This window comes from Mobula birostris, chromosome 21, assembly GCF_030028105.1.
Source record: "Mobula birostris isolate sMobBir1 chromosome 21, sMobBir1.hap1, whole genome shotgun sequence".
In the NCBI taxonomy this organism is placed as follows: Eukaryota; Metazoa; Chordata; class Chondrichthyes; order Myliobatiformes; family Myliobatidae; genus Mobula; species Mobula birostris.
The window spans coordinates 8,224,551-8,251,722 of NC_092390.1; the positions used below are offsets into that span (position 1 = coordinate 8,224,551).

Sequence of the window (27,172 nt, forward strand, 5' to 3'; positions counted from 1 at the left end):
ATATTACTGGAACTATATAATTAATAGAGAATAAAATATAAAGTGAAAATAAAAGGTGCCACATTTATCAAAGTTCAAACTCTTCGTGCACAAACAGTTGGAGCTCAGGACCCTTCTTCTTCACCCTGCGACCCTTCGGACCACCTCGACCGGCCACCTGGAACCAACAACGGTGGTCGACCAGACGCTCCACACGAGTCTGTCTCCGTCTCCTCTCTCCTCACCCTGGACCTCGGACTCCTGCTCGGGGTCCAACCCTGTTAGCGGACTCACAGCACCTGGTCCATCCTCTGTCTCTCTCTCCCGCCTCCTGCCCCAAAACCCCGCACATACAGTATCTTACAGACACACCAAAAGCATAACAACTATCCCAATTGGTTCGTAACATCTTCTTATCAGTAATGTGATCCAAACAAACTGCTAGCGGGAGGACTTTCTCAGCAGTTAACATAACGAAGGAGCCCTTTCAATTATAACATAACAAAGAAGCCATTTTAATTAGACTACACAGTGACCAAAAAAAAACCCCTTACACTTGTGTCATTGGTGTGTGCACAATTGGCCCTTTTTGAAATTGTGTGGCACAATGGCCTAGCAATTAACACAGCTCTTTTCAGTGTGCTGGGTGAAAGATTCCTACTAATGTCTGTAAGGAGATTGTACATTTTCTCTGTGACCATGTGGGTTTCCTCCTGGTGTTCTGGTTTCCTCACACATTCCATAGGCATGCAGGTTCGCGTCAGTGAGTTGTGGGCATGCAGTGGTGGCACTTGTAGGCTGCCCCCAGCACAGCCCAGACACAAGTGATGCATTTTCACTAAGTTTTGGATGTACATCTGTCAAATAAAGCTAATCTTTAAAATTAGCCCAAGAAATGAGAGTGGAATCTTAGCATAATGTTCTATCTGGATTCAAACTATATAAGTATTATGTTGTGGATATTTAAGCTGAGATGTCTACACAAATGTCAGATATTGTACAATGGTAAAATGGCTTTGTGTGAGAGAAGGGGAGCAGCGTTTCATACTAGGTTATTTAGTGATAACGTTGGATTGCATAAAGAAGCCAGCTTTTTGGTACAAGAACTGCTTGACTACATTATGCCATTATACTATTAGTAGTTTTAATGAATTAGCACATGATTCCCCTTAGAAAGATTACTTACCCAATAGGGAGAAGTAGTACAAGGAAGCACGTAATAAGAAGCATAGATAGTGAATAACCAGCAACTTTTTTTTCCTTGGGCTGAAATAGCTAATACAAGGGGGCATAATTAGAAGGTGATTGGAGGAAAGTGTAGTGGGCTGTCAGAGTGGAGTGGGTGGAATGTCCTGCCAGGGGTGGTGATAGAGCCAAATACATTAGGGGTATTTTTAGAAACGTGAAGGGTTCTGTAGGAGGAAAGGGTTAGATTGACCTTAGAGTAGGTGAAAAGGATCACACAACATCGAGGGCCAACCAGTCTATGTTCTATGAAGGAAAATTGGGAGTGCAATAGTTTCAGAATAACAAGTTAATGTTAGCTTTTGGATTGTGGTTCACAGCTGACTGCTGCTGTCCTAACTTTGAGCCTTCTGCGATGATCCAAGTGAAATGACCAAGAAGCTGGTGCTACGATGTAATGGATAGTTGAAGTCATGGGAATTAGACCTGCTAGCTGCCTGAACATTCCTACCGCAGTGCTGTACGGTTCCCTGTCACTCTTCGTCTCCATTCTGCATAATGTCTTTCTCCTGTACTATGTGGATACATTTGTATCTGTTTACAAAATCGATAAATTATCCTTCTGGATTGGTGAGGTAAGTAAGTTTATGTACATTACTTTTCAAAAAGTATTTTTTTGGTAGCAATTTTTTGAGAAAATGAAATATGTTACTGTCTCATAAGAATCAACCAAAATGGCTAATACATAAATTTTTTGTAATGATTGGTGTATTACAGGAAGTAAAATATTATGTGCAATGTGTCCTTAATTGAATGTTCAAACCTTTAAATGAGTTCAAAAGGAACATTTTAATGCGTTCTTAATGACATTCTTATTCAACACCTACAGAACACTAGTTTTCAACAAAAGGTAATGTTCTGATCATGTGACAAATGGTGAGAAATGTAAAAATTAATCTTTCAAAATTCTTTCAATTGTTAAACTGCAAAAAATGTGTCATTCTAGATAAATTATACTGAAGCATCCCTTTTTCATCTATCAGATTGTGTGGGTTAGGAAACATTTGTTACAAATTTGTATGCATTTTATTTGATGGTAAGTGTTGTGGGTTTTTAAAACCTATCAGTAATGCAATACAATAATTCTGTGAGCTTGTTCATACTTGGTTTGTGTTGGAATTTAGCTGGTACAACATGTATAATTCTGAGACGTCTGTCAAATTGCTGCAAATAGTCACCTCTTGTAGTAATGCCAAATAGTAAAGCATAAGAATCTGCACTTCAGCCCATGATGAATTTTTATTTTAAAATTACACCTACTATGTAATTTAAACTAGCCCTATGTGCCTGCGTTCAGTTCCTACCCCTCCATTCTCTGCCTGGTTCATGCCTCTCCCTTAATGCAGTTTAAATGCAATCCCATTTTGCATTACCTCAGACGGACTGCCACTAAACCATAAAATACGCACACACAATGCTGGAGGAACTCAGCAGGCTGAAGTCTTGAAGAAGGGTCTTAACCCGAAACGTCAACTGTTTACTCTTTCCAGAGATGCAGCCTGGCCTGCTGAGATCCTCTATTTTATGTGTGTTACTTTGGATTTCCAGCATCTGCAGATTTTCTTGTGTTTGTGATTCCAAGCTTCCTTCCCAAACTGTTTCATTACTAGATGATCCTTGACTACTCCTTCAAAGCTTCTGCTCAAACAAACCTGTAATTATGATTGTCCTCTCCAATCACCCCTTTCCTCCCAAGTCCTTGAAACACTGTGAAATCCAAAGTCTCTGCCACAAACTCGATTAACTGTCTGTGGCAGTCTCGCAGTAATCTTTTAATTCATGATTATTTAAAACCTCAGTGTAGTCAGTGGTAGGTACAATTGATATGTAAATCCAATCTGGGTATCTGATTTGGAAATGGCATCACATGTGAGCACATTAACCACTTCCACATGCTGAGCAAATGAATAATGTACATCTACATCAGGAATTTCAGCTGTTCAAAAGAAAATTGTTTTATTACATTGGGAATACAATGGTTATTCATCTTCTGAAGCATAAGGTATTTTTATTAGTACATCTGCTGTAATAAATTGGCAATGAAATGCTTTGTTCTTGTCCTGTTAAAGTATTTAACTGAATTTCAAATGTATCTGTTTGGATTACAAGCAGCTAAGCAACAACCCCCATTAGCTTGTCAGGAAGTGAGATTTGGAAAGGCACACCAGGGTGCGTTTTGTTTTCATACATAATGTTTTAAATCTTTATGTTTATTTAGTTTTGCTAGTAATCTCGATGTTTTACAAAGCTGTCAAGTATTTTAACACATCAATGGTCTCTGACAAACCAGTGTTATCTCCTCATCTGGAAGAAAATGAAGACTGAAATATTGAACTGATTATGTTGTGTGTTTTTGGAATGATGGAGGATCAAGCCTAGGGCCAAGTTTTCTTTTAAATATTTGCCACTTTGTAGCAAAAAGATGAGTTTTATGGTGCAGGTAGGGGCTCTTTGTTAACTATATGGGCTGTATGGGAAAGTTGTGTAGCAGCGTCTTTCCAGAGAGCAAGGTTTATGACCAAAGTCTAAAGATCTCTTGAGTTAATCAGACTTGATGTGGGTGGAGCCACATTGGCTGTGGGAAATTCATTTCCCTGGGATATAGAAAGATCATTCTTGAGGGTGTTTTTAACTGCTGCCAAAGTGCAGTTATTTCTGACTGCATTGAAGCATGCATGTAAAACAGACTAACCAATTTAGCAGAGCAATGAAATGAAAATCCGGTGGTTAGTTTTGTCCCTGTTGTCCAGTGATGTCAATAAATTAGACCATAAGACATGAGAGCAGAATTAGGCCATTCAGTCCATCGAGTCTGCTCCGCTATTCATCTTGACTGATCTATTATCCCTCTGAACCCCATTCTCTTGCCTTCTCCCATAACCTTTGACAACCTTACTAATCAAGAACCTATCAGCCTCTCCTTTAAATATACCCAATGACTTGACCTTTGCAGCCATCTTGTGGCAATGAATTTCACAATTCACCACCCTCTGGATAAACAAGTACCTCCTCATTTCCGTTCTAAAGGCATTTGAGAACAGACGAGCCTTGTATTCTGCAGCTGTGCCCTCTAGTCCTGCAGGAAGCATCCTCTCCACATTCACTCTAAGTCTTCAATATTAAATAGGTTTCATTGAGACCTCTGCCCCTCCCCCCATTCTAATATATTTCAGCGAGAGCAGCTATTTCTCAACCATTCTCAAATGGATGAGAAATTCTTGTGATCACGGCAAATATTTAAATGTAAAAATACTTGAGTAAAGAAGAAAGTAATCTTATCGCTTCTGTATGAGATGGTAATTGCTTAAAGCTCTTCAGCCTGGCTACTTCGTCTTCTGTAAAAAAAAATCTTTCTCACTATTGTTTGAAACATAGACATAGAAACATAGAAAATAGGTGCAGGAGTAGGCTATTTGGCCCTTCGAGCCTGCACCGCCATTCAGTACGATCATGGCTGATCATCCAACTCAGAACCCTGTACCTGCCTTCTCTCCATACCCCCGACCCCTTTAGCCACAAGGGCCATATCTGACTCCCTCTTAAATATAGCCAATGAACTGGCCTCAACTGTTTCCTGTGGCAGAGAATTCCACAGATTCACCACTCTCTGTGTGAAGAAGTTTTTCCTCATCTCGGTAAAATGGGAGAATTGAATCCTCCATGTTTTATTAGTCTACAATAACATCAACTTGCATTTCTAAATCAACTTTACAAAAATAATTACTCCAAAGCTAGCCTTACCAGTAATGCTAAATCATTGTTCATCCATAACTGCTGCTAAAGAATTGAAAACACAATCTGATATTTCCTCCCTAATAATCCCTTTAATTTTGCAAAAATCCAGCAAATCTCTTATTAAACTCCGCTCTGAGAGGTGTTTCCCATTTCTCTCAACTCTCCAGGTAACCTAATTCAACATACTCATTTATTATGTTTGATGGCTCTGGGCCTGTGCTTGCTGGAGTTTAGAAGAATGGGGGGGGGTGGGGGGGGTTGGTCTCATTGAAACCTATCAAATATTTAAAACCTAGGTAGTGTGAATGTGGAGAGGATGTTTCCTGTAGTGGGGGAGTCTAGAACCTGGGGGCACAACCTCAGAGTTAAAGGCTCATATGCTCTAAGACCTCTTTAGAACAGATGCAGAATAATTTCTTTAGTTGAGGTTGTGAATCTGTTTATTTCATTGCCACAGACAGCCAAGCCATTGGGTATATTTAACATGGAGGTTGATATGTTCTTTATTAGTCAGGGCATCAAGGTTATGAGGCTAAGACAGGAGATTGGGTTGAGAGGAATAATAAAGAAGCCATGATGGAATTTTACAGCAGACTTGATGGATTGAATGACCTAATTCTGTTCCTATGTTTTATAGTCTTATTGTTGTAGTAAATCTATGCTGCATTTTCTGCAAGCACTTCCTAAAATAGGGTGCCCAGAATCTGGCACCACTAGTTGAGTTTGGGTTTTGGCATAAGTTTTTTTTGTGTGATTGGGGGTTCTTTGTAATGGCAAAGATTCCATGAATTCAGCATGCTGTCTACAAATATTTGTGTATCTGTTCTCAATATTTCAACTGTTTTCAAAAATAATTTTCTGTTTTTTACTTAGTGATGCAGCTTAGTTTTGTGTATCAGACTCCATGAACTATTAATAACTTTTTCTGGTCTTCAATATGATATCACACACAAATTGCTGGAGGAACTCAGCAGGTCGGGCAGCATCTATGGAAAAGAGTGCACAGTCCTGATGAAGGGTTTTGTCCCGCAACACCGACTGTTTACTCTTTTCCTTAGATGCTGCCTGGCTGCTGAGTTCCTCCTGTATTTTGCGTGTGTTGCTTTGGATTTCCAGCATCTGCAGATTTTCTTGTGTTTGTTTTCAATATGGTGTCTGTAGCTATTACATCTTCATGTTTTAATCTTCATTGCATTTTCCTTCCAGACCATTTTTCTCCTATGGAATAGTCTTAATGATCCATTATTTGGATGGCTAAGCGACCGCTCATTTCTGAGCACACAACAGTATGTATCAATAAACAATTTTGTATTTGAAGTTCTGTGTAGTTTTCAAGTTGGGTTGATTATATTTTGCACCATTAATGTTAAAGTGTTGTTAAAATTTGTTCCTGTTCTGAAGAATGACCACAATCAAAAATTAGGGATTGGACATGTAATATTGAAGATTGGGAAAGGATATAGATCAGTTGCAGATATGGGTGTATTAATGGCAGGCAGAATTTAATTTATCCAGGTGTTGTACTTTAGAAAATCAAATGTATGAGGAATGTATAGCTAATGGCAGGACTCTGGACAGCATTGTTGAACACCAGATTCTGAGGTCCTTGTCCACACCTTCCTGAAAGTTGATGGGGTAGAAACAAATGTATGTGACTTGTTTTTCTTTTAATCGAGGGGTTCAGTTTAAGAGTCAGGAAGTTTACATTGCAGCTTTGTAAAACTCTGGCTGAGCTGCAATATAGAGTGTTGTATTCAATTCTGGTTGCCACTTTATAGGAAGCATGTGGAAGCATTTGATAAGGTGTTCACCAGGATACTGGCTGGATTAGAGGGTGTGTGCTATAAGGGAAGGTTGGGCAAATTTGAGGGGTTTTTTTTGGATGGCTGAGGGTTGAGAGGATGTCTGATGAAGGTTTATTAAAATTGTGAGGCTTAGGGTAGATAGTCGATATCTTTTTTTTTAACCAGGTTGAAATAGCTAATATCATGCATTTAAGGTGAGAGGGTGCAAGTTGAAAGGAGATTTGCAGTGCGAGTTTGCTTTACATGGTGGTGAATATGTGGATTGTAGTGGAATCAAATGTACACTGGAGGGATTTTAAGAGTCACTTAGCACATGAATGTGCAGAGAATGGAGGGATATGTAGTTGTGAAGGCAGAACAGACTAATTTAGTTACATGTTTAATAACTAGTCAAATTAGTCAGAACATTATCATGGGCCAAAGGGCATGTTACTGTTATACTGTTGTTTGTCTATGTAAAGAAACTGAAATTAAAATATGCAGACTACCATTTAACAAAAACATGTACAGTATGTAAGGTCTACTGTCTGCAGTGAGTTTAGTGATTTTCCTTCAGTACAGTCCATGTACAGTAAATATAGAAATCTCGGTGATATGACCTATATCATTGCATAAATGTGTCCGCATGTGAAAAGGCTGTATTTTTGTATTTCCCATGGAAACTTTGTCCCAGTGCTCCATCTTGATTATATTTGTTATTGTCCTGGATTTTGCAGTTGGTTTTGACTGGTTTTTCTTTTAGCACTCATAGCTGTGTACTGAAGCCAGAAGTAACTTTTTTTGAGAATGTCTAGATGCTGTTTGAAAATGGAATAGTTACTGCCAGCAGCTCCCCGTCTGCTCAGCTGCTGAAGTACTGAACAAACCTCAGGCCTCCATACAAACAAAGCAAGTGCCTAACTAGTTATCTCTCTTGCCAAGAGTTCTTCAGTGTTACTTTAATCATATGTAGGTGGACTAAGTAGTTTTAATTAACCTTGATAATTGACAATAATAAATATTTTAACACTACCTCTGCTAGTATATAATGTATTTATTTTCTTTATAGGTCGGGTGAAACAATTTCCTCTCCTGAAGTAGTGTTGAAGAGACTGAAGGCATTAATGCGAAATGGTCCTCTATTTGCACTCTCTTTCCTCTCATTCTGGGTGGCATGGGCCCAGCCGGGAGTACAGTTCCTCATCTGCCTCTGTTTGTATGACGGATTCCTCACTGTTGTGGACCTCAATCATAATGCCTTACTGGCAGACTTGGCAGTATCAGAAAAGGACAGGACTAGATTGAATTTTTACTGTTCACTTTTCAGTGCCCTTGGGTCCCTATCTGTGTTTATGTCCTACGCAGTGTGGAACAAGGAAAACTTTGTCTCATTTAGGCTCTTCTGTGCAGCGATGGCTGCCTTTTCTATTTTTGGATTTAGTATATGCACCTGGCTTCTCAGACAACGATTTCAATCAGAAGTTGAAGTCAAATATGCAGAGACTTCCACGTTAAAGGAGTAAGTATTTCTTAATGCGTCCGTCCCTCACCCTGAGCCCCTCTTCTGATTTCATTAGAATCCAATTTAGTATCACCAGCATATGTCGTGAAATTTTTTGGCTTTGCACTAGCAGTTCAATGCAGTGCATGATCATAGGAAAAAAGTGTGAATTACAGTAAGTATATACGTGTATGTATATTGCAAAAATAAAAATAAAGTAGTGAGGTAGTGTTCATTCAGAAATCAGGCGGCAGAGCTTGTATCCATTCTCTGAGAATGGCTCCTGGTTTCCATCCTGCTTTAGAAAAATTTCAACAGGCACTCCTGCTGTCTCTTCCACCTCCAACACGTAGGGAGGTTGTCCCCAGGGTATGACAGGGTTCCGTCCCTGGAAACTGTCTGTAAAATCGTGTGTGGGAAAGGATCACAGAAACAGCTGTGGAGACATAAAAGTCTGCAGAAGCTGGAAATCTGGGGTGAAGCTGGAGAAACTCAAGTTGGGCCGCACCTGTGGAAGGAAATGGACAGTCTGTATCTCTGGTGGAGACCCTTCATCTGGTTTGGAAAGAAAAAGGGGGAGATGGCCAATATTAAAAAAATCTGTTGGGGAGAGGGCTGGAGCAAGAGCTGTCAGCTGGTGGGTAGATCCAGGTGAGGGGGCTCCTAATCTTTCCAGCCCCCATCACCCCATTTATTTTCCCTCCAGCACCCCCTGTATCTGGCCATCATCCACGCATACTTCCCCACCTTCCGCCTTTGTTCCTGGAATATGACCTCTTCTCTGATTCCATCATCTTCAGCCATTTGTCGTTTCCACCTATCGCCTCCCAGCTTCTTGCATCGTTCCCACTCTTGCCGCTCACTCACCTGCCAATCATGCCTTCACCATCTGGATCTGCCAGCTCTTGCTCCACCCCTTGCAACCCCCTCCCACCTATCTATACTGCCGATCTCTCCTCTTTCTTTCCAGTCCCGATGAAGGATTTCAACCTGATGTTTTGACTGTTTCTCAACATTGAGTTCCTCCAGCTCCGTGTTGTGTTGCTGTGGACATCACTGTAATGGGAGATTGAGCAGACAGGTACAGGAAGAGCTGGTGTCTATTGTCATTACTGTGTGAGTCTGCTCAGCAGTCCCACGCTGCTCACCCTACCAAGCACCCAATTAGTACTGGGGTAGGTGGTGCACCTGTCCAACAGCAGCCAGCAAATCAATCTTCACCCATCTCTCAAACACTTGTTCATACGTTTGTAGTGTCCTTAGGTCAGGTGTCCTTAACCTGGACAGGGCCTGAGTTCACGCTGATGTGTTGTCCAATTCCCCTCTCAGTAGCAGTAGCCAAGGGTATTCCCTTCAGTTAATAGATTAAATTTGCTTTATTTAATTGTCATATGTACATTGAAACATAGTGAGGTGCATTGTTTTCCATCAAATCAGTGAGGATTATGTTGGGCAAGTATTGCCGTGCTTCTGGCACCAATATAGCATTGCTGCAATTAACTGACCTTAACCCTTGCATCTTTGGAACTTGGCAGAGAAAAACAAAGCAGCTGGAAGAAACTCACATAGTCACGGGGCGAACAGGAAAACTCCTTACAGACCACAGCAGGTTTGGACTCTGATCTTAAGGTGGGCCATCGTAGCACAGCAATTAGTACGATGCTGTTGCAGCTTGGTGCATCAAGTTCAGAGATCACTTCCAGTGCTAACTTTAACAAGTTTGTATGTTCTCCTGGTGACCGCGTGGGTTTCCGTGTTTCCTTCCACATTCCGAAGACACACTAGTTAGTTAGTAAGTTAATTAGTCATTGTAAATTGTCCTGTGATTAGGCTAGAATTAAAGAGGTGGGTTTGTTCTGCCGATATCTCTAGGTACAACTGGTTCCTGTAAAATGTTGCACTATCAGCTAAGCAACCATGCATGAATCACACTCCCAAGAGTTTTTTCTCAATCCTCCAACATCATATCATTACAATAAGCAACCTTTTGTGATGCTATTTTCGCTTCAGCTTGACAGCTACCTTTCCTCTGTAGAAGCTGTTATTAATATGTTGGTGTCAGCAAATATTCATACATGGTTTGGTGAGTATGCATTGAAATGTTTTTGAGGTCAAAACAGATTGACAAAAGTGGGTTGAAACATGGATAACAGTCACTATTTTCTGAATTCTTTCCAGATTGTACATCAGTCCAGCACCACTTGCCCAAGAGCAGACACTGACACTTGCAGAGTATTTGAAACAGTTGTCCAGACACCAAAATTTTGTTTGGTTTGTGTCCATGAACTTGGTGCAGGTGAGCCGGCTGAAAATTCTGTGGGCCTCTGTTTTTCTTTCCCCAGTTCCAATCACAGAATTTTCAAGATGAGGGGTTTGGAAAATTAATCAGTAGATTCTGTATGGCGACACAGATTACAGAATAGAGGGTTGTGGTGGATGATTATAGCAACTTTCTTTAATCTAGTAAGATTCCAAGTGCTTACCAGATATAATAGCACAGATGTGCATCCCAGGACATATAACTATGACAGGAAAAGACTCGAAGCTCAGTTACAGTCCTGAGATTGAAGAAGACAAAACTTCAGAGAAGCATTATGATTTTTGCAAGGATGGTCTTGTGGATAGAGTAGAAGGTTGTCAAGAATTGTTGAGAAGAGGCTGATGGAGTTCAATCTGGAAAAGTGTGAAGTGATTCACTTTGGAACATCAAATTTCAAGGAAGAATACAGGGTTATTGGCAGTGTGGAACCACGTCCATAGATCCCTCAAGCTGCCGTGGGTGGTTAAGAAGGAGTATGGTGCTTTTGCCCCCATTAGTTGGGGAACTCTATAAGACTTGGGTTAAACCACATTTGGAATATTGTGTTTAGTTCTGGTTGCCTCGTTATAGGAAGGGTATAGAAGCTTTAGAGAGGGCACAGAGGAGATTTACCAGGATACTGCCTGAATTGGAGAGCATGTCTTACGAATGAGTTAGGGCTTCATAGACACAAGAAGTTCTGCTGATGCTGGAAATCCAGAGTAACACACGATATGCTGGAGGAACTCAGCGTGTCAGGCAGCATCTATGGAGAGGAGTTAGAGTTGATGTTTTGGGCAGAGACTATTCATCAGGACTGAGTGGTAAATGTGTGGAACACACTGCCTGGGTGGTGGTAGAGACAGACACATTAGGGAGATTTAAGAGACTTTGGTAGGCACATGGATTAAGAAAAAATGGAGGGTTATGTGGAAGGGGGGAAGGGTTAGATTGATCCTGGGTTGGCACCTGCTCTGTGCTGTAATGTTCTATGTGAATGTGTTTAAAAAGAAAAATGAGAAATCAATGAACATTGATTTTGAGACTTTTCCTGTTAATGTTGAATTTTCCAAAGAGTCCTGGAATGGTCTGCAGGTTGTTCACGCTGCAGTTTTCTGGAAGTCCAGTAGAGAAATATTTGTGAGGTATGTCTGTGAGTTGAGCCAAGTGTGAGGTTTCAGTAGCAGATAGCCTGCAGGATTGATGGAGATGGTTAAAGTTATAGGTAAATGGTCTTTGTTTGTTACTGAATGTCATGTAATTGCTTTATCTTTTGATTGCACAGTGACAAATATTCCGCTGAATCATTTAATAGACAAAAATTAGGGTGAGAGGTTATCCCAGTTAGTAGTGGTGTGAATCTAAATTTGTATCATAAATGTGAATGAAAGTCAATTAGCTTTGAGAGACTTGGGTATCAATCAGCACAGCAATTAAACAGTTCATTTCCATTGAATGTTTCTTTTTGCATAAAATGCCCAACCATATCCAAAGTAATCAATTCTACCATATTTCTGACCAAATTGGGGGAAACATACTGGTTTAGAATATTTGAGACACTGTTCAGTCAGTGAATCAGGATGCATAGGACTAAATGGGATAACACTAGAGTCAGGCAGTGAGATTATCTCCACAAGTCTCTATCCTTGTGGATTGGGAGGAAGAATTAAGTGCTTGCAAGCTTCTTTGGAGAAATGGGCTATCGTGCAGAGATTCTGTTCACAATGTCAGTTGAATAATTGGGTTTTGCATGCACAATGTTATGCAGCACTTTAGTGTGCTTTAGTGAAATTAGTTAAAAACAAGTAAAATGCAGGCACAGAATAATACAGAACCTGCCAGAGGTTCTGGTTTTATAGTGGCTGGGTATGATTTTTGGTGAAGAAGAACGCATCTTAAACAAGGTCATAGAATGTCAGATAGGAGAATAAGAACAGTTGAAATTTGGATATTTCAGTCTTAGACAAAATGCTGGTGAAGTAATGTTTCAAACCAACTAATGGCAGCTTTTTTCCCTAATAGGTATTTCATTGCCATTTCAACAGTAACTTCTTCCCTCTGTTTCTGGAGTATCTACTTTCAGACAAAATCTCACTCTCCACAAGTTCCTTTCTCCTAGGTAAGCTCCACGAATTGAAATATTAAGACCAGGTTTTCCTGGCACTGCTGAAAGACTCAGTTTTTCTTGGACAATACAGTTCCTCTGCAGGATTGCGACATTCCTGAGAGCTGTTCACAAGTCAAATGTTGCTAGCCAGCATTATACTTTAGTAAATCCATAGGGCAGCATATAGTTAAGCTAGGATGTTTAACTCAACCATTCGTATTTCTCTGCAATGTGTAATAATATTGCAGTGAACAGAGTTCCCACTCGGCAGAAGATGCCTGCCATCCTGCCTGAGTAGGCAAATGCATCCCACCTGTTTTCCAAATGCTCTAGGAGTACATATGGCCTGTATGTAAATTGGTCATTTGTATGGCCTGTATGCAAGTTGCAAGAAAAAGTTTATGAACCCTCTTGCATTAATTACTCATAAAATGTGGTCTGATCTTCATTGAAGTTACAAAAATAGGCACAATCTGTCTAAATCAATAAGACACAAACAATTGTATGTCTCGTCAATACTGAGCACACCATTTAAACAATCACAGTCTGGGTTCAAAAAAGTATGTGAACCTCTGGGGTAATTGAATGAACCTCTGAGTGATGAGCGGTTTCCCTTTTTCTTTGAATAGTTTATTGTATTTTCTAAAATCTACTGGAGTCGATAAATGGCCTTAACTTTAACATCTGACCTGAAAGCTGGGATTGTTACAGCAGTACTGCACCAAAGCGCTTTAGATTTAATGCCTGGGCGTGGACTAGGGTTTGTACTCTGTGAACTCATCTGAAGCAATACACTCAAAGTGCCGGAGGGACTCAGCAGGTCAGGCAGCATCTGTGGAGAGGAATGAACAGGCAAAGTTTATGGCCAAGACCCTTTATCAACTCATCTGAATTGTTGCCATCCGAGTTTGTTTTTTTGCATATGAACTTGTGAAAACGTGACAGTATTTATAATCTGATTTTTGAGAAAGCAGGAGTTCTCCAAGAATGTAATTAAGTTTTGATTAAATTAACTACTTTTTCTTTTCCCTTAGGTGCTTCGTACATTGCTCCACATTTGAACAACCTTTACTTCCTGTCACTGTGCCACAGATTTGGAGTTTATGTGGTCATTCGATGGTTGTTCTTTCTGAAACTGGTGCTCAGCCTGATCATGTTGTTGGCAGGTCCAGATCAAATCTACCTACTTTGTTTCTTCATAGCCAGGTATGTCCACATGATTTGTAGTTTTCGAAAACATTTTCTAAGCCTTTTAACCCACGATCAGCAACTGTCACAGATCGTAAATGCACTTACTAATGAATTCCAATAGCATCAAATTCAAAGCAATGTTCATGTTTAAAATAAAAATTGTCAATTTGACTAAGCTGAGCTTGAGCATTAGGGATAGGAGCAGGAAGTGCAGAATCAAATATCGCTGTGATGATTGTACGTTCTAGTATCAATTGCTTGGCGACAATGAAGTATAAAGTATATTGTTCTGATGACCACGTCTCTCCTGGAATGTAGACGCTGTTGACAAGGTGCACAAATCATAAACCAGATTCTGGAAATCCAAAGCAACACACACAACACTGGAGGAACTCAGCATCTGTGGAGTCTGTATTTCGGACTGAGACCCTTCATCGGGACTCAACCTTGTGTTGACAATATAATGTAGAACTACACAGTACAGGGCTTTGAACCTATAATGTTGTGCCGACTTTTAAACCTACTCCATAGCCCTTCACTTCTCTAACAGAACAGAACAAGGTGCCCGGATATTACCTGGGCTGGAATGCGAAAAGGTGGGTTTGTTTTCTTTGGAACAGAGGAAACTGAGAAAAGATTAAGATGCATGAATTGGAAGGGCTAAGACAAAATGGAGAATAGTCATTTCCCTTATCTGAAGTTGAAAGGCTTGGATTTAAAGTAAAAGTTAATAGAGGGTGAAAAGGAAGATGTGGATTTTTTCACTCAGATGGATCTGGAACTTGGTGCAAAACAAAAAGCCTGGTAGTCCCAGAAAAAATCATCACACTTAAACTGTTCACCATCATGTGTTAAAGACTCAGGTTGCAAGGCAGTGGACCTTGTCTTGGAAGGTGGGATTTACATTGGGTAGTTCTCTTGGAATGCAGAGGTGTGAGGAAGAAATCGTAACAACCTGCTTCGTGGATGTTCTGTGAGTGTTTAATTGTGATTGCTGTTTCACTGCTCTGCACCTCCATGGAAGAAGGCCAACCAAAACCAACTCTGATCTCAACAGCATTTGCCAGTGTAGTTAGTACCGTTTTGGCCGAGTTACAGTAAGCTTTGTTTCATCTGCAGGGGCAGTAACTTGTATTCTTTTTGTTTATGCTAAGCCTCTGACAGGGTGTCTCCACAGTATCACTTATCTTTGCTTCTAATTCATAGTCATAGAAAAATACAGCACATCAGCCCATCCAGTCCATGCTAAACTATTTAAACTGTCTACTCCCATTGACCTGCACCCTCCATTCCCCTGCCATCTATGTACCTATACAATAATTGGGCTCACATGCACCACTTGCACAGGCAGCTCATTCCACACTCTCACAACCCTCTGAGTGAAGATGTTTCCCCTCATAGTCCCCTTAAACTTTTCACTTTTCACCCGTAATCCATGACCTCTAATTGCAGTCCCACCCACACTCAGTGGAAAAAGCCAGCTTAATTTACCCTATCTATACCCTCACAATTTTGTATACCTCTATTAGATCTCTCCTCAATCTTCTACATTCCAGCGAATAAAGTCCTAACCTATTCACTATTTCCTTGTATCTCAAGTACGCCAGTCCTGGTAATATCCTTGTAAATTTTCTATGTATGGACTCTTTCAATCTTGTTTACATCTTTCCTGTAGGTAGGTGACCAAAATGGCACACAATACTCCAAATTAGGCCTCATAAATGTCTTATAAAACTTCAACATTACATCCCATTTCCTGTTCTCAACACTTGGTTTATGAAGACCAATGTGCCAAAAGCTTTCTTTACAACTGTATCTACCTGTGATGCCACTTTCAATGATTTATGGACCTGTATTCCCAGGTCTTTCTGTTCTACCACACTTCTCAGTGCCCTACTGCTCACCATGCAAGTCCTGCAGTGGTTGGTCCAAACAAAGTGCAAAACTTCGCACTGTCTGCTTTAACTTCCATCTGCCATTTTTCCAGAGGGTCCAGAACCCACTGCAAACTCTGGTCTTCCTCGCTGTCTGATACATCCCCAATCTTGGTGGCATCTCCAGATTTGCTGATCTAGTTAACCACATTATCATCCAGATCATTCATATAGATGACAGACAACAACAGACCCAGCACCAATCCCTGCAGCACTTCTGTACTCACAGACCTCCTGTCAGAGAGGCAACCATCTACTACCACTCTCTGATTCTCCCCCAAAGCCATTGTCTAATCCAATTTACCATCTCATCTTGAATGTCCGGCACCTGAACCTTCTTGACCAACCTCCTATGCAGGACCTTGTCAAATGCCTTGCTAAAGTCCATGTAGACAACATCCACCGCCTTGCCATCATCCATTTCCCTGGTAACTTTGAAAACTCGGTAAGATTGGTTAAATACTACCTGCCATGCATAAAGCCATGCTGACTATCCCTAATCAGTTCATATCTATCCAAATACTCATGCAATATCTTCCAATAATTTTCCCACTATTAATGTCAGGCTCACCAGCCTATAATTTCCCAGTTTATTTTTAGAGCCTTTCTTAAACAGTGGAACAACCTTAGCTTTCTTCCAATCCTCTGGTACCTCTCCTGTCGCTAAGGATGATTTAAACATCTACAAGGTCTCCTGCGATGTCTATACTTGCCTCTCACAGGGTCCAAGGGAACACCTTGACAGATCCTGGGGTTATATCCACTCTAATTTGTCTCAAGACACCCTCCTCTGTAACTTGTATATGTTCATGATCTTGCTGCTGCTTTGCTTCACTTCTATAGATTCTTTGTCCCTTTCCTGAGTAAGTACAGATGCAAAAATCCTACCTGCCCAAACCCGCTATGCACCTTTATTTTTCTTAACCAGGGACTCAATATCTCTTGAAAACCAAAGTTTCCTTAACCTGTTTCTTTGCCTTTTATTCTGAATGGCAAATACAAGCTTTGTACTCACAAAATTTCACCGTTGAAGGCCTCCTACTTAGCAAGTACACCTTTGCCAGAAAACAGCCTGACCTTCTCAGATCCTTTCTGATACCATCAAAATTGGACTTCCCACAGAACAGACCTATAGAATATAGGCATCTACAGCCCATTACAGACCCTTTGGCCCACAATGTTATTGCGACCATGTAACCTACTCTAGAAACTGTCTAGAGTTTCCCTACTGTATAGCCCTCTATTTTCTAAGCTCCATGGACCTATCTAAGACGCTGTTAAAATACCCTGTTGTATCCACCTCAGTCACCAGCAGTGCATTCCAAACACCCACCACTCTGTGTGGAAAAACTTACCTCCAACTTCCCCTCTGTACCTACTTCCAAGCACCTTCAAAGTATGCCTCCTTGTGTTAGCCGTTTCAGCCCCGGGAAAAAGCCTCTGGCTATCCATGTGATCAATGCCTCTCATCATCTTATACACCTCTATCAGGTCATCTCTCATCCCCCATCTCTCCAAGGAGAAAAGGCTAAGTTCACGCAACCTGTTCTCATAAGGCATGCTCTCCAGTCCAGGCAACATCCTTGTAAATCTCCTCAGCACACTCTGTATAGTATCCACATCCTTCCTGTAGTGAGGTGACCAGAAATGAACACAGTACTCCAAGTGGGGTCTAACCAAGGTCTTATATAGCTGCAACATTACCTCACGGCTCTTGAACTCAGTCCCACAGTTGATGAATGTCAGCACACCATACGCCGCCTTAACAACACTGTCAACCTGTGCAGCAGCTTTGAGTGTCCAATGGACACGGACCCCAAGATCCCTCTGATCCTCCACACTGCCAAGAGTGTTTTTTATGGTGGCTTTTAACCTCAGATGGATCTTTATCTTGTCTTTCCATCTTTGAACACTTTTTACAATTAATGTAGCTACACATCTTGATTAAACATTTTAGGCTTCACTTTACCACAGGACTTGAAAGCACATATTTGCAAGTGCAATTTTTCATCTATAATCGTTGCTTCTCTCTAATTTCCTCCAATTCTCAGCTTGTCTCTTTATTTCTGGGAAAAGAGAGTCTGACACAAGCATTAAGTTAACTGCAGCAGTGGTTTGCAAACCCATGAGCTTGTACTCGTGGCAAAGCCCTGAACACTGTCACGTTCTCCTCTCTGTGGGTATCATGTGCTACTCTTAAGGACCAAATCCTGTGAGCCATTTCCCTTCCATCTCCACAACTTGGCAACAATTTTACTTTTAAAACAAAAGACATAATAAAACTCCAGCTTTGATCAAATATTATCGCAATACTACTAAATATAACGATGCTATTAATATAATCCTGCAACCATGATTCAGCGTTGGAGGATAAAGCAGTGTAATTATACAGGGGGTCCTTCAATCTTGCATCAGAGGAATAGGTTGATGAACTTTTCTTTGTGATCCATTTTACTTAATAGTACAAAATCTCTCCTCCAGGCTCAGATGATAAATTTTAGAGAAAATTGGAAACTAGTAATTTACTGAGAACTGATGCCAAAGAGGAGCATAAAGAAAACATTCAAATCCAGTAATTAACTGGAACAGATGTTAAAAAGCAGCTGATTTGGTATTGTGACTCTTACATTGTAAACATCTTGCCATTTGAGCAAAACTAGTATCAAATTAATGGGTCAAAGCTGTGTAGAGGAGTAGGTCATTTAGATTCCTGTGCCTGTGCCAGCTTCATGAAAGACCTCTCCAATTAATTTTGTTCGCTGGTTTTCCACCACTAACCCTTCTGATGTTGTTGTTCACACATGTCCCATTGACCTCTGGATTTGCTTCTCGTTAAACAGTGTACCTCAGATCACAATTCAGTCCATTAATTTAAATAAAATTCATCTAATTTTGATTATTTTAAATCTTCAGAAGAATTACTCTGCCGTAGGTTCTTTAAAATAGAACAATAGAAGAATATGAAATCATTTGAGGATGGGGGGTGACTGCTCTTTTCCCAGGATAATAGAATAAGTTTAAAGTGAGAGGGGATGATTTAAGTGATCTGAGAGACAACTTCTTCCCAGATAGTGGGTGTATAAAAAGTGCTAATAGAGGAAGGTACATGGCTTAGTGGGATATGGGCTAAACTAGAAAAGATTACCTGAGGTAAACAGCTTGCTCAGTATATGTGAGATGGACTGAAGGGCCTTTTACTGCACAGTAACTCTATGGTTCTGTAGGGTTGTAATAGCCGGGGGTGGTAATGGGGATTTGCTCCCACTACCTATTAAGTGCTCCCAATGGTGAGCATCTCAGATAGCCTCTGACAACCAAGTCCAGCTCCTGGAATTCACGTGTGGCTTAGCTACTAAGCAAGGCAGAACAGTTCCTGCTGACGGGGGAAGGGGCAAAGGCGGGTTACTGGCACCTTAAAACCGGTTGCTTCGGGCCGATGGGCTCATCAGCCATAGTTGGCAGCTCATCTAAGAAACACTGATCTCAAACCTCCGCTGCCTTGCAGCTATACCCACTCTTGGGGAAGGCTTTGGGAGTAAAGCCCGAGGGAGAAATCCAGAGCTGGAAGTCCCTAAGGCAGTTCAGTGCTGACCTGGCGATTCCTGTGACGCAGCTGGTGCCAAACTGTCGTGCTCTGCCATTCTTTTGGATCGTAGGCAGCATGGAGAGGTTGAGTCTGCTGCACGGGCGAGAACTTGCTCTCCATATCACACTGCTCTGGCTTTCGTATCACGTAGAGAGCTGGGATGCATTGTCCATGGTCAGCAAGGGTAACTCTGACTTAATATCCCTCGAGTATTTTTATAATCTGTAGCTTGCTCCAACCTAGGAAAAAGTACAGACCTAAACTTGTAGGGCTATCTAAAAGATTACAATATGAAAGAAGATTCTGATAATATAAATGAAAAAAGTGATACAAAGTTCTTTTCTCAAAAACTGAAAGAAATTGTTTCTGGAGTTTGCAGCCAATTCTGCTCAGTGCTTGCTCTTGAAACAAAAAAACCCTGCTTTATAAAGTGAATTTGTTACTCAGCGAAGACTCATTTAGTCTGTTGATCGTTCCCTGATTACTGTAGCCACCGGCAAACAGCATTCATTTAGATGGTGAATATTTATTGTTTCTGACTCCCATTCACCTAAGTGGGTGCAGTAAGTCTAAATATTGGGTCATTGTTCTTTTGTTGCTGACTAAAAAATAATTTCCTGATATTTTTCCTTCGGCAGGACAATTCAACCTTTGTTCTTAATTACTTTGGTCAGTTTATCCATGAACAATACAACACAGAGAAAGCACAGTGGGTGGTAAGGGTACAAACTATACCCTGGGTGGCAATACGAATCTCCCGAACGTCAACATGATAGAGGCAGCTCAGACCGAGGCGGTGGAGTCTTGAACCTGTCATAGATAATGGGAGTAGTAGTATGGAATAAGGTGGTTGGTTTTGTTGCTGGTCAACCTGTTGTATGTCAGTGGTAGCAAACGGTAAATCAGCCCAAGGTTCTCAAGAGAACAACGTCCTCCATAGTGTAGAATGCAAGTGGCATTGTGGTAAATTGGTAAACATCTCACACAAAACCTCTCATCAAGGTGTGAAGGACATTGATAGAGGTTGAATGGTACAGCACCACAATCTGTAACTTTCCCTCCCCTGTGCAGAACACTGCAGGAAGTAGAGCCAAGACCAATGGGAAATGAGGTGTTGGAACCCCATCACAAGATGGTGTGCATGCCAAACAATGCAAGCAGCATCCCACTAGACATTTAAATGATCTCATACCTAACGGGTCTGATCAAGGTTATGTGGTGCTGATAATGCACAGTGAAAGGTAGTGAATGACTGAGATGAGCAATCATAAGACCATAAGACATAGGAGCAGAATTAGGCCATTTGGTCCATTGAGTCTGCTCTGCCATTCAATCATGGCTGATCCTTTTTTTTTTCTCCTCAACTCCAGTTCCCGGCCTTCTCCCTGTACCTGTGATGCCATACCCAAGCAAAACCCTATCAATCTCTGCCTTCAATACACCAATGACCTGGCCTCCACAGCTGCATGTGGCAACAAATTCACCACCCTTTGGCAAAAGAAATTTCTCCACATCTGTTTTAAATGGATGCCCCTCGATCCTGAGGCTGTGCCCTCTTGTCCTAGACTCTCCTACCATGGGAAACATCCTTTCCACATCTACTCTGTCTAGGCCTTTCAACATTCTAAAGGTTTCAATGAAATTTCCCCCTCATCCTTCTGAGTTCCAAGATAGTTATTTAATTTATTGAGATACAGCGTGGAATAGGCCCTTCCGGCCCTTTGAGCCTCACCACCCGCAGCCTCCAATTTACTCACAGGGCAATTGACAGTGATCAGTTAACCTACCAAGCAGAATGTATTGGGAAACCAGAGCACCCAGAGGAAGCCCATGTGATCATGAGGAGAACATACACACTCCTTACAGATAGCAGTGGGAATTGTACCTGGGTTGCCTGTACTGTAAAGCATTGCGCTAACCACTACACTACCATGCCACCATATTGTGCACTTTCCCATGAAAAGTTCCATGTGGATATAAAAGACAAAAGTGGGGTGTTTGCATCCATTTCAGTTTATGCTGAATCAGAATCAGGTTTATTATCACTGGCAAACACTGAAATTTGTTGTTTTGTAGTAGCAGCAGCGTGTAAAAATTTACTAAGTTACAATAAGAATTTTTTTTAAGTAGCGAGGTTGTGTTCATGGGCCATTCAGAAATCTGATGGAGGGGAAGAAGCTGTGTCTAAAATGTTAAGTGTACGTCTTCAGGATTCTGTACCAACCACCCTAACAAGAAGGCATGTCAGGGGCACTGAAGTTCCTTAATGATGGATGCTGCCACCTTGTACTCTGTTTCATAAGATAACGATACAGCAGGCTAGCACTTTTCTCAATCTTTTAATAACCCAAAGTGCTTAAAGACCAAATAACTTTAATTGCCTCATTGTGTGAAAGAATTGTACTTCTATAAGGGGAGAGGTGTAGAAATGCAAGTTTGTCCATTTGATTCTGGAAAGTTTAACCTGATTATTACAGGCTTCAGTGTGGAATAGGTGCACTGTACCTCATCTTTCAAGCTGAATTTCGTATCCATCTCTTTGATTACATATTTATATTACTTCCATAAATGTCATTCAACAATATAAATTCCTGATAGATTTTATTGATTCTCTTATTGCTAACTTTTTAAATCTCTCCAGCATTCTTTTCTTGTTTTTCAGTAACCGAGTGTTCACAGAGGGGACGTGCAAGCTTCTGAACCTGGTCATCTCGGATCTAGTGGATGAAGATTTTGTGATGAACAAGAGGAAGCAGGCAGCTTCAGCTCTGCTGTTTGGGATGGTTGCCTTGGTGACGAAACCCGGACAGACATTTGCCCCACTAATTGGCACTTGGCTTTTGTATGTTTATACAGGTAGCTGAACTATCCTGAATTATTGTGTAATCCAATTAACTTCTTGGTCCTTAACAGCTGCAAATCTTTTAATAATTCAGCTCTTCTACTTACAAAAATCAAGGTGTTGGAGAAACTCAGTGTGTCAGTCAGCATCTGTGGAGGGAAATGGACAGATTGCATCAATGCAGAAGGGTCTCAACCCAAAATATGGGCTGGTGTTCTCTGTGTTCTATTCCCAGAGGAGAGAGATGATATCATGAATAACACATACCCTGGTTGGCATGGTATCCTAGCGGTTAGCCTAATGCTTTACGGCACCAGCAATCACCAGCTGGGGGTAAGTTCCCACCACTGTCTGTCAGGAGTTTGTATGTTCTCCCTGTGACTGTTTCCTCCAGGTGCTCCAGTTTCCTCCCACATTCCAAGGATGTACAGGTTAGGGCCGGTAATATTAGTGGCAGGAGCATGGTGACAGTTGTTGGCTGCCCCAGCTCATCTTCAGAGTGATACAAATGAGACATTTCTCTGTTTTGAAGTACATGTGACATATAACACTCATCACAGGCTGGAATCTGTCACTGATATTAGCCTGCCCATGGTTACCTCTCTTGAATTAGTAAACTTAGCTGGGCTGACTATGAATCTATTGCTGTTGGAAATCTTGAGCAACGCACAAAATGCTGGAGGGATACAGCAGGTCAGGCAGCACCTATGGAGGGGAATAAAGAGTTGACTTTTCTGGCCAAGGCTCTTCATCAGGACTGGAAAGATAGGGGCAGAAAGCAGAATAAGGTGGTGCGGGGAGTATAAGCTGGCAGGTAATAGGTGGAAAAGGTAGAAGGCTGAAGAAGGAATCTGATAGGAGAGGAGAGTGGAGCATGGAAGAAAGGGAAGGAGGAGAGATGAGAATTGAGAAGGGGTGAGAGGGTAACCAAGAATGGGGAATGAAAAATGAAGGGAGGAGGAGAAACTACAGGAAGTTTGAGAAATCGATGTTCATATCATCAGGTTGGAGGCTACCCAGATGGAATGAGGTTTTGCTCCTCCAACCTGAGTGTGGCCTCCTCGTGGCAGTAGAGGACGCCACAATGAAAGTCAAATTGAAATGGAAGGCCACCAGGAAATCCCGCCTTTTGTGGTGGATGGAGCTAAGGTTCTCAGAGTTCCTACACAAATGCTGTCTGATCTGCTGAGTTCCTCCATTGCTCTGAATGTTGCTTCTGATTGCAGTCTGTCATGTCTCCAGTTTGCTGCTGCACTCTGTCAGCTCACAGCCCAGAAGCTGGAAGGTGATAATTGGAAGAGTATTTCTTTTTGTATCACTTTTCTATCAAACTTCTAGCCTTATGATCTGTGTTTTTTTTTCTTCAGGCTATGACATTTTTCAGCACGATGCACTACGTGACATTGTGAGCACAAAGCCAATAGTGGAACCCAATGCAGTCTGGCTGAAGGCTATCCGCCAGGGCTGCTTCTACCTGTTGGTCTTCATCCCTATAACGTGTGGTGTGCTGCAGCTTCTAGCCTGGTCTCAGTTCAGCCTCCATGGTAAACGGCTTCAGGCAATAAAATCACTGAGACAGAACACATATCAAGAGGGCCTGCGGGACGTAAAGGCTGTGTAAGCCACCATTCCCAATCTGTCTACAATTATCCGTCCACATCTGCCAGATTTCACCTAACTCTACTGACTCATACTTCAGCTCAGGATGTGGAAACTTGCAGTGGACCAATATATTTTGTTTATCTGAACTCCAGATGTCGATTATGTAGCAAATATTGACTAATAGTTAATTACACATGTGCCTAACCAATATTTTGTTACTTGGCCTTTGATTCACTAGAGGACCACACATTGTATTTGAAGTGTAGGAAATATTTTAATAGCTTACACATACAAAGTCATAAGATCTGCTATGTTTATGATCCGTTATTGTGCTGTGAATTTTATCCAAATAGAATTCCCTGATTGATTTTGGAGCCAACCTTTTGTAAAATTGGTTGCATAAAAAGTTTAGTATTGTTATATTTGTGTCCTTTGTTAAATGATATTTCAGAATTTAATAGTACTTTGTATGTGAAACTGGGAAGACAAACTGTGATGGATCTCACCTATTGTTTTGTTAAGGTCTACGCAAATTATAAATTTCCAGCTCTCTGTGGAATGAGAATAAGCAGACTTGCTGAAGGCTTATTGGACATGAACTTCAAGCATCTAGTTTTTCTCAAATTCTCGTTGAGTTCAGTTGTTCTGCAGCAGCACAGGGACAAGGTTGGCAACAGAGGCCAGTCATTGGGTCAGAACTTCAGATCCGACTATACTTGACCTGGGCCATACCTACCCAATGTTGACAACTGGTGGCAAAACAGGAAATATCCCGCAAAGGTACTGAAGAAGCTCTGTGGTGTCCTTGAAGAGAAGAAAGCTGACATTTTGGGTTGAGACCCTGAGTTAGGATGTCCTTGTTGACTGTCCAATTCCCTGCATAGAAACTGCCTTCCTCCAGTGCTTTGTGTGTTGCTCCAGATTTCCAGTACCTGCAGTCTCTTGATCTACGGGAAATATGCCTATCTATCATATAAAAGTCTTCAAACCTTATTTCCTCCACCTAGCACTTTCTTAAGAGGTATTCCTGCTGCCAAAACTTTGCTGTGAATGAAAGTGATTCCAGGTCATATCGAGGCTAGATGCTCCATATTTTTGTCTACTCCTTGTTTCTCCGCAAGAGTTCATCCTGCTTGTTGTGTTCCAGCTGTGCAATCATTCACACCTCTGTTCCAGATATATTGGGTACTAAAGTTGGACAGCACCACCTGAAATTGTCTGTATGGTGAGACGCTTGTATGAATCTGACTAACTGATAATCCAGTCTTTTAAATTCACCGCAGTCTCTCATTCACCCAGACCGAACCTTGTCATTGGGAAGAATGTTTCTGTTTAAGCAAAGCACATAAAAATTGCTGGTGAACGCAGCAGGCCAGGCAGCATCTATAGGAAGAGGTACAGTCGACGTTTCGGGCTGAGACCCTTCATTTCTGTTTGACAAGTTTGCATACGATTTTCAGAGTTGCTGGGAGAACCTTTTTTAAAAACTGCAGAGGCCATTTTCTCTTGCCACGTGGGACACAACTAAAAGATTCCAGAGTGGAGACGTGAGAACTCAGATGCTGGAATCTGACACAATGCAAGTCACTAGAGGAACTTAGCAGGTCAGGTAGTATGGATGGAGGGAAGTGGACATTCCCCTCCATCGATGTGCCTAACGTGCTGAGTCCCTCTAGTGCTAAGGACTGCTATACTGAGGTTTCCTTTGCATACAAAGCCTGCTTTGGTGTTCTTCTGTTTCTAATCTTGAACCCTCATCCCTAAGCAGTGTTAATTTGCACAATTGAATGTATTTTCCACCCCCACCCCGGAGCTGCTCATTGCCTTCACAAGCCAAGACCTGCACTTTCCAGTCACATTAACTGAGTCCTCTAGCTACCTCCAGTACTCCAGGCCCGGTTTTCCGAACTGCAGAGAGATGTTCCCAGAGGCTACATCCCACATGCAGCAGGTTCTGATCCTGATGGATCCCATTGGGTTCCGAGTTCAGGGGTCAATCCAGTATTGTTCAACGATCCCGGGATTTGATACCGATATCTCTGAGCAAGTACTGGGTTACAGCACATCCTTGTACTGTAAACCTCTGGTATGATAGACCTGCTTGTTGAGAAGACAAATTTGGTGCATACAGAAGAATCAGCTAGTAAGATTGAAAGTATATGTGTGTGTATTTGTGTGATCACTTGCTTTCTCTGGAGTCTTCACTGCATCTGCCATAATTTGAGGAAATGCTCCAGACACAGGTCACTGTGCTGTGGGGTCTATTCATTGGAGTTACACTTGGGCTCTCGATCGTTTGTGGAGTATTATAGGGAATGGAGATGATCAGGAATCTCTGGTTATGATCCACGTGCATGGACAGGAGTCAGGCTTGATGGAGAGGCTCAGAACCAGGCTGAATTATCACTGACGTGTTGTGAAAGTTGTTGTTTTGTGGTAGCAGTGCAGTGCAATACACAAGACGTACTATAAATTATCGTAAGAAATAAATACTAAATGAAGTAGTGCAAAATAATGGGGTAGTGTTCATGGGTTGGTTCATTGTTTTAAGAAATCTGACGGCAGTGTGAGAGAGCCTGTTCTTTAGGGCATATCCCAAAAAGTACTCCATTGGTTCTCCTCCATCTTTCCTCCTACAAATCTATCAGCAGGACACATTTACCATTTTAAAAAGTTGTTTCCCATTAAATGCTTGAGATGCAGGGTCTGAGTATTATTAGTCTGCCCTTATTAAGGGCCTTGCTGTCCTCTCGTTTGCTCGTTATGTGCGGCATTGTATGACATGGGCGATCATGGTCTTTCTATGACTCTAATTGTTCTTGGCAAATTTTTCTACAGAAGTGGTGTTGCCATTGGCACCTTCTGGGCAGTGTCTTTACAAGACGGGTGACCCCAGCAATTATCAATACTCTTCAGAGATTGCCTGGTGTTAGTAGTTGCATACCAGGAGTTGTGATGTGCACCAGCTGCTCCCGTGGCTTCACATGGCCCTGATTGGTGGTGGAGGGGAGGGAGCTAAGCAGATGCTACACTTTGCCCAAGGGCAACAGGCTAACAGAGGGAAGGCAGAGACATATCTCCAGCCTGTTATCCTCTAGCATCTCCGCAATTGTGTAAAGATCAGAATTCGGTAGTTTCTCATTTTGAGACAGCACATCAAAGAGAAAGATTAGCCTTATTTATCACCTGTACATCAAAGCAATGAGGATGGTATTGGGCAGCTACTAGTGTCACCACCCTTCCAGCGCCAACGCAATGTCCACAAGTTACTAACCCTAACCGTAGTCTTTGGAATGTGGGAGGAAACCAGAGCACTGAGAGGAAAGGAACATGGTCACGGTACAAAGTCCTAACAGACAATGGCAGG

General features: G+C 41.6%; 1 protein-coding gene across 3 annotated transcripts in view; it reads left to right on the forward strand.

The window, feature by feature from the left end:
- mfsd13a (major facilitator superfamily domain containing 13A) overlaps window positions 1–24,225 on the forward strand; it is a 42,706-nt gene extending 18,481 nt beyond the window's left edge. For all 3 annotated transcript variants that reach the window (XM_072238905.1, XM_072238904.1, XM_072238906.1), the window contains 8 exons: window positions 1,545–1,799; window positions 6,166–6,245; window positions 7,813–8,262; window positions 10,423–10,540; window positions 12,566–12,662; window positions 13,685–13,856; window positions 22,024–22,217; window positions 23,571–24,225. In XM_072238905.1, coding sequence (XP_072095006.1) covers window positions 1,638–1,799; window positions 6,166–6,245; window positions 7,813–8,262; window positions 10,423–10,540; window positions 12,566–12,662; window positions 13,685–13,856; window positions 22,024–22,217; window positions 23,571–23,824 — 1,527 coding nt within the window. In that variant the 5' untranslated portion in view covers window positions 1,545–1,637 and the 3' untranslated portion in view covers window positions 23,825–24,225. The remainder of the gene's footprint in view (window positions 1–1,544; window positions 1,800–6,165; window positions 6,246–7,812; window positions 8,263–10,422; window positions 10,541–12,565; window positions 12,663–13,684; window positions 13,857–22,023; window positions 22,218–23,570) is intronic.
- The last annotated feature ends 2,947 nt before the right edge of the window (window positions 24,226–27,172 follow it).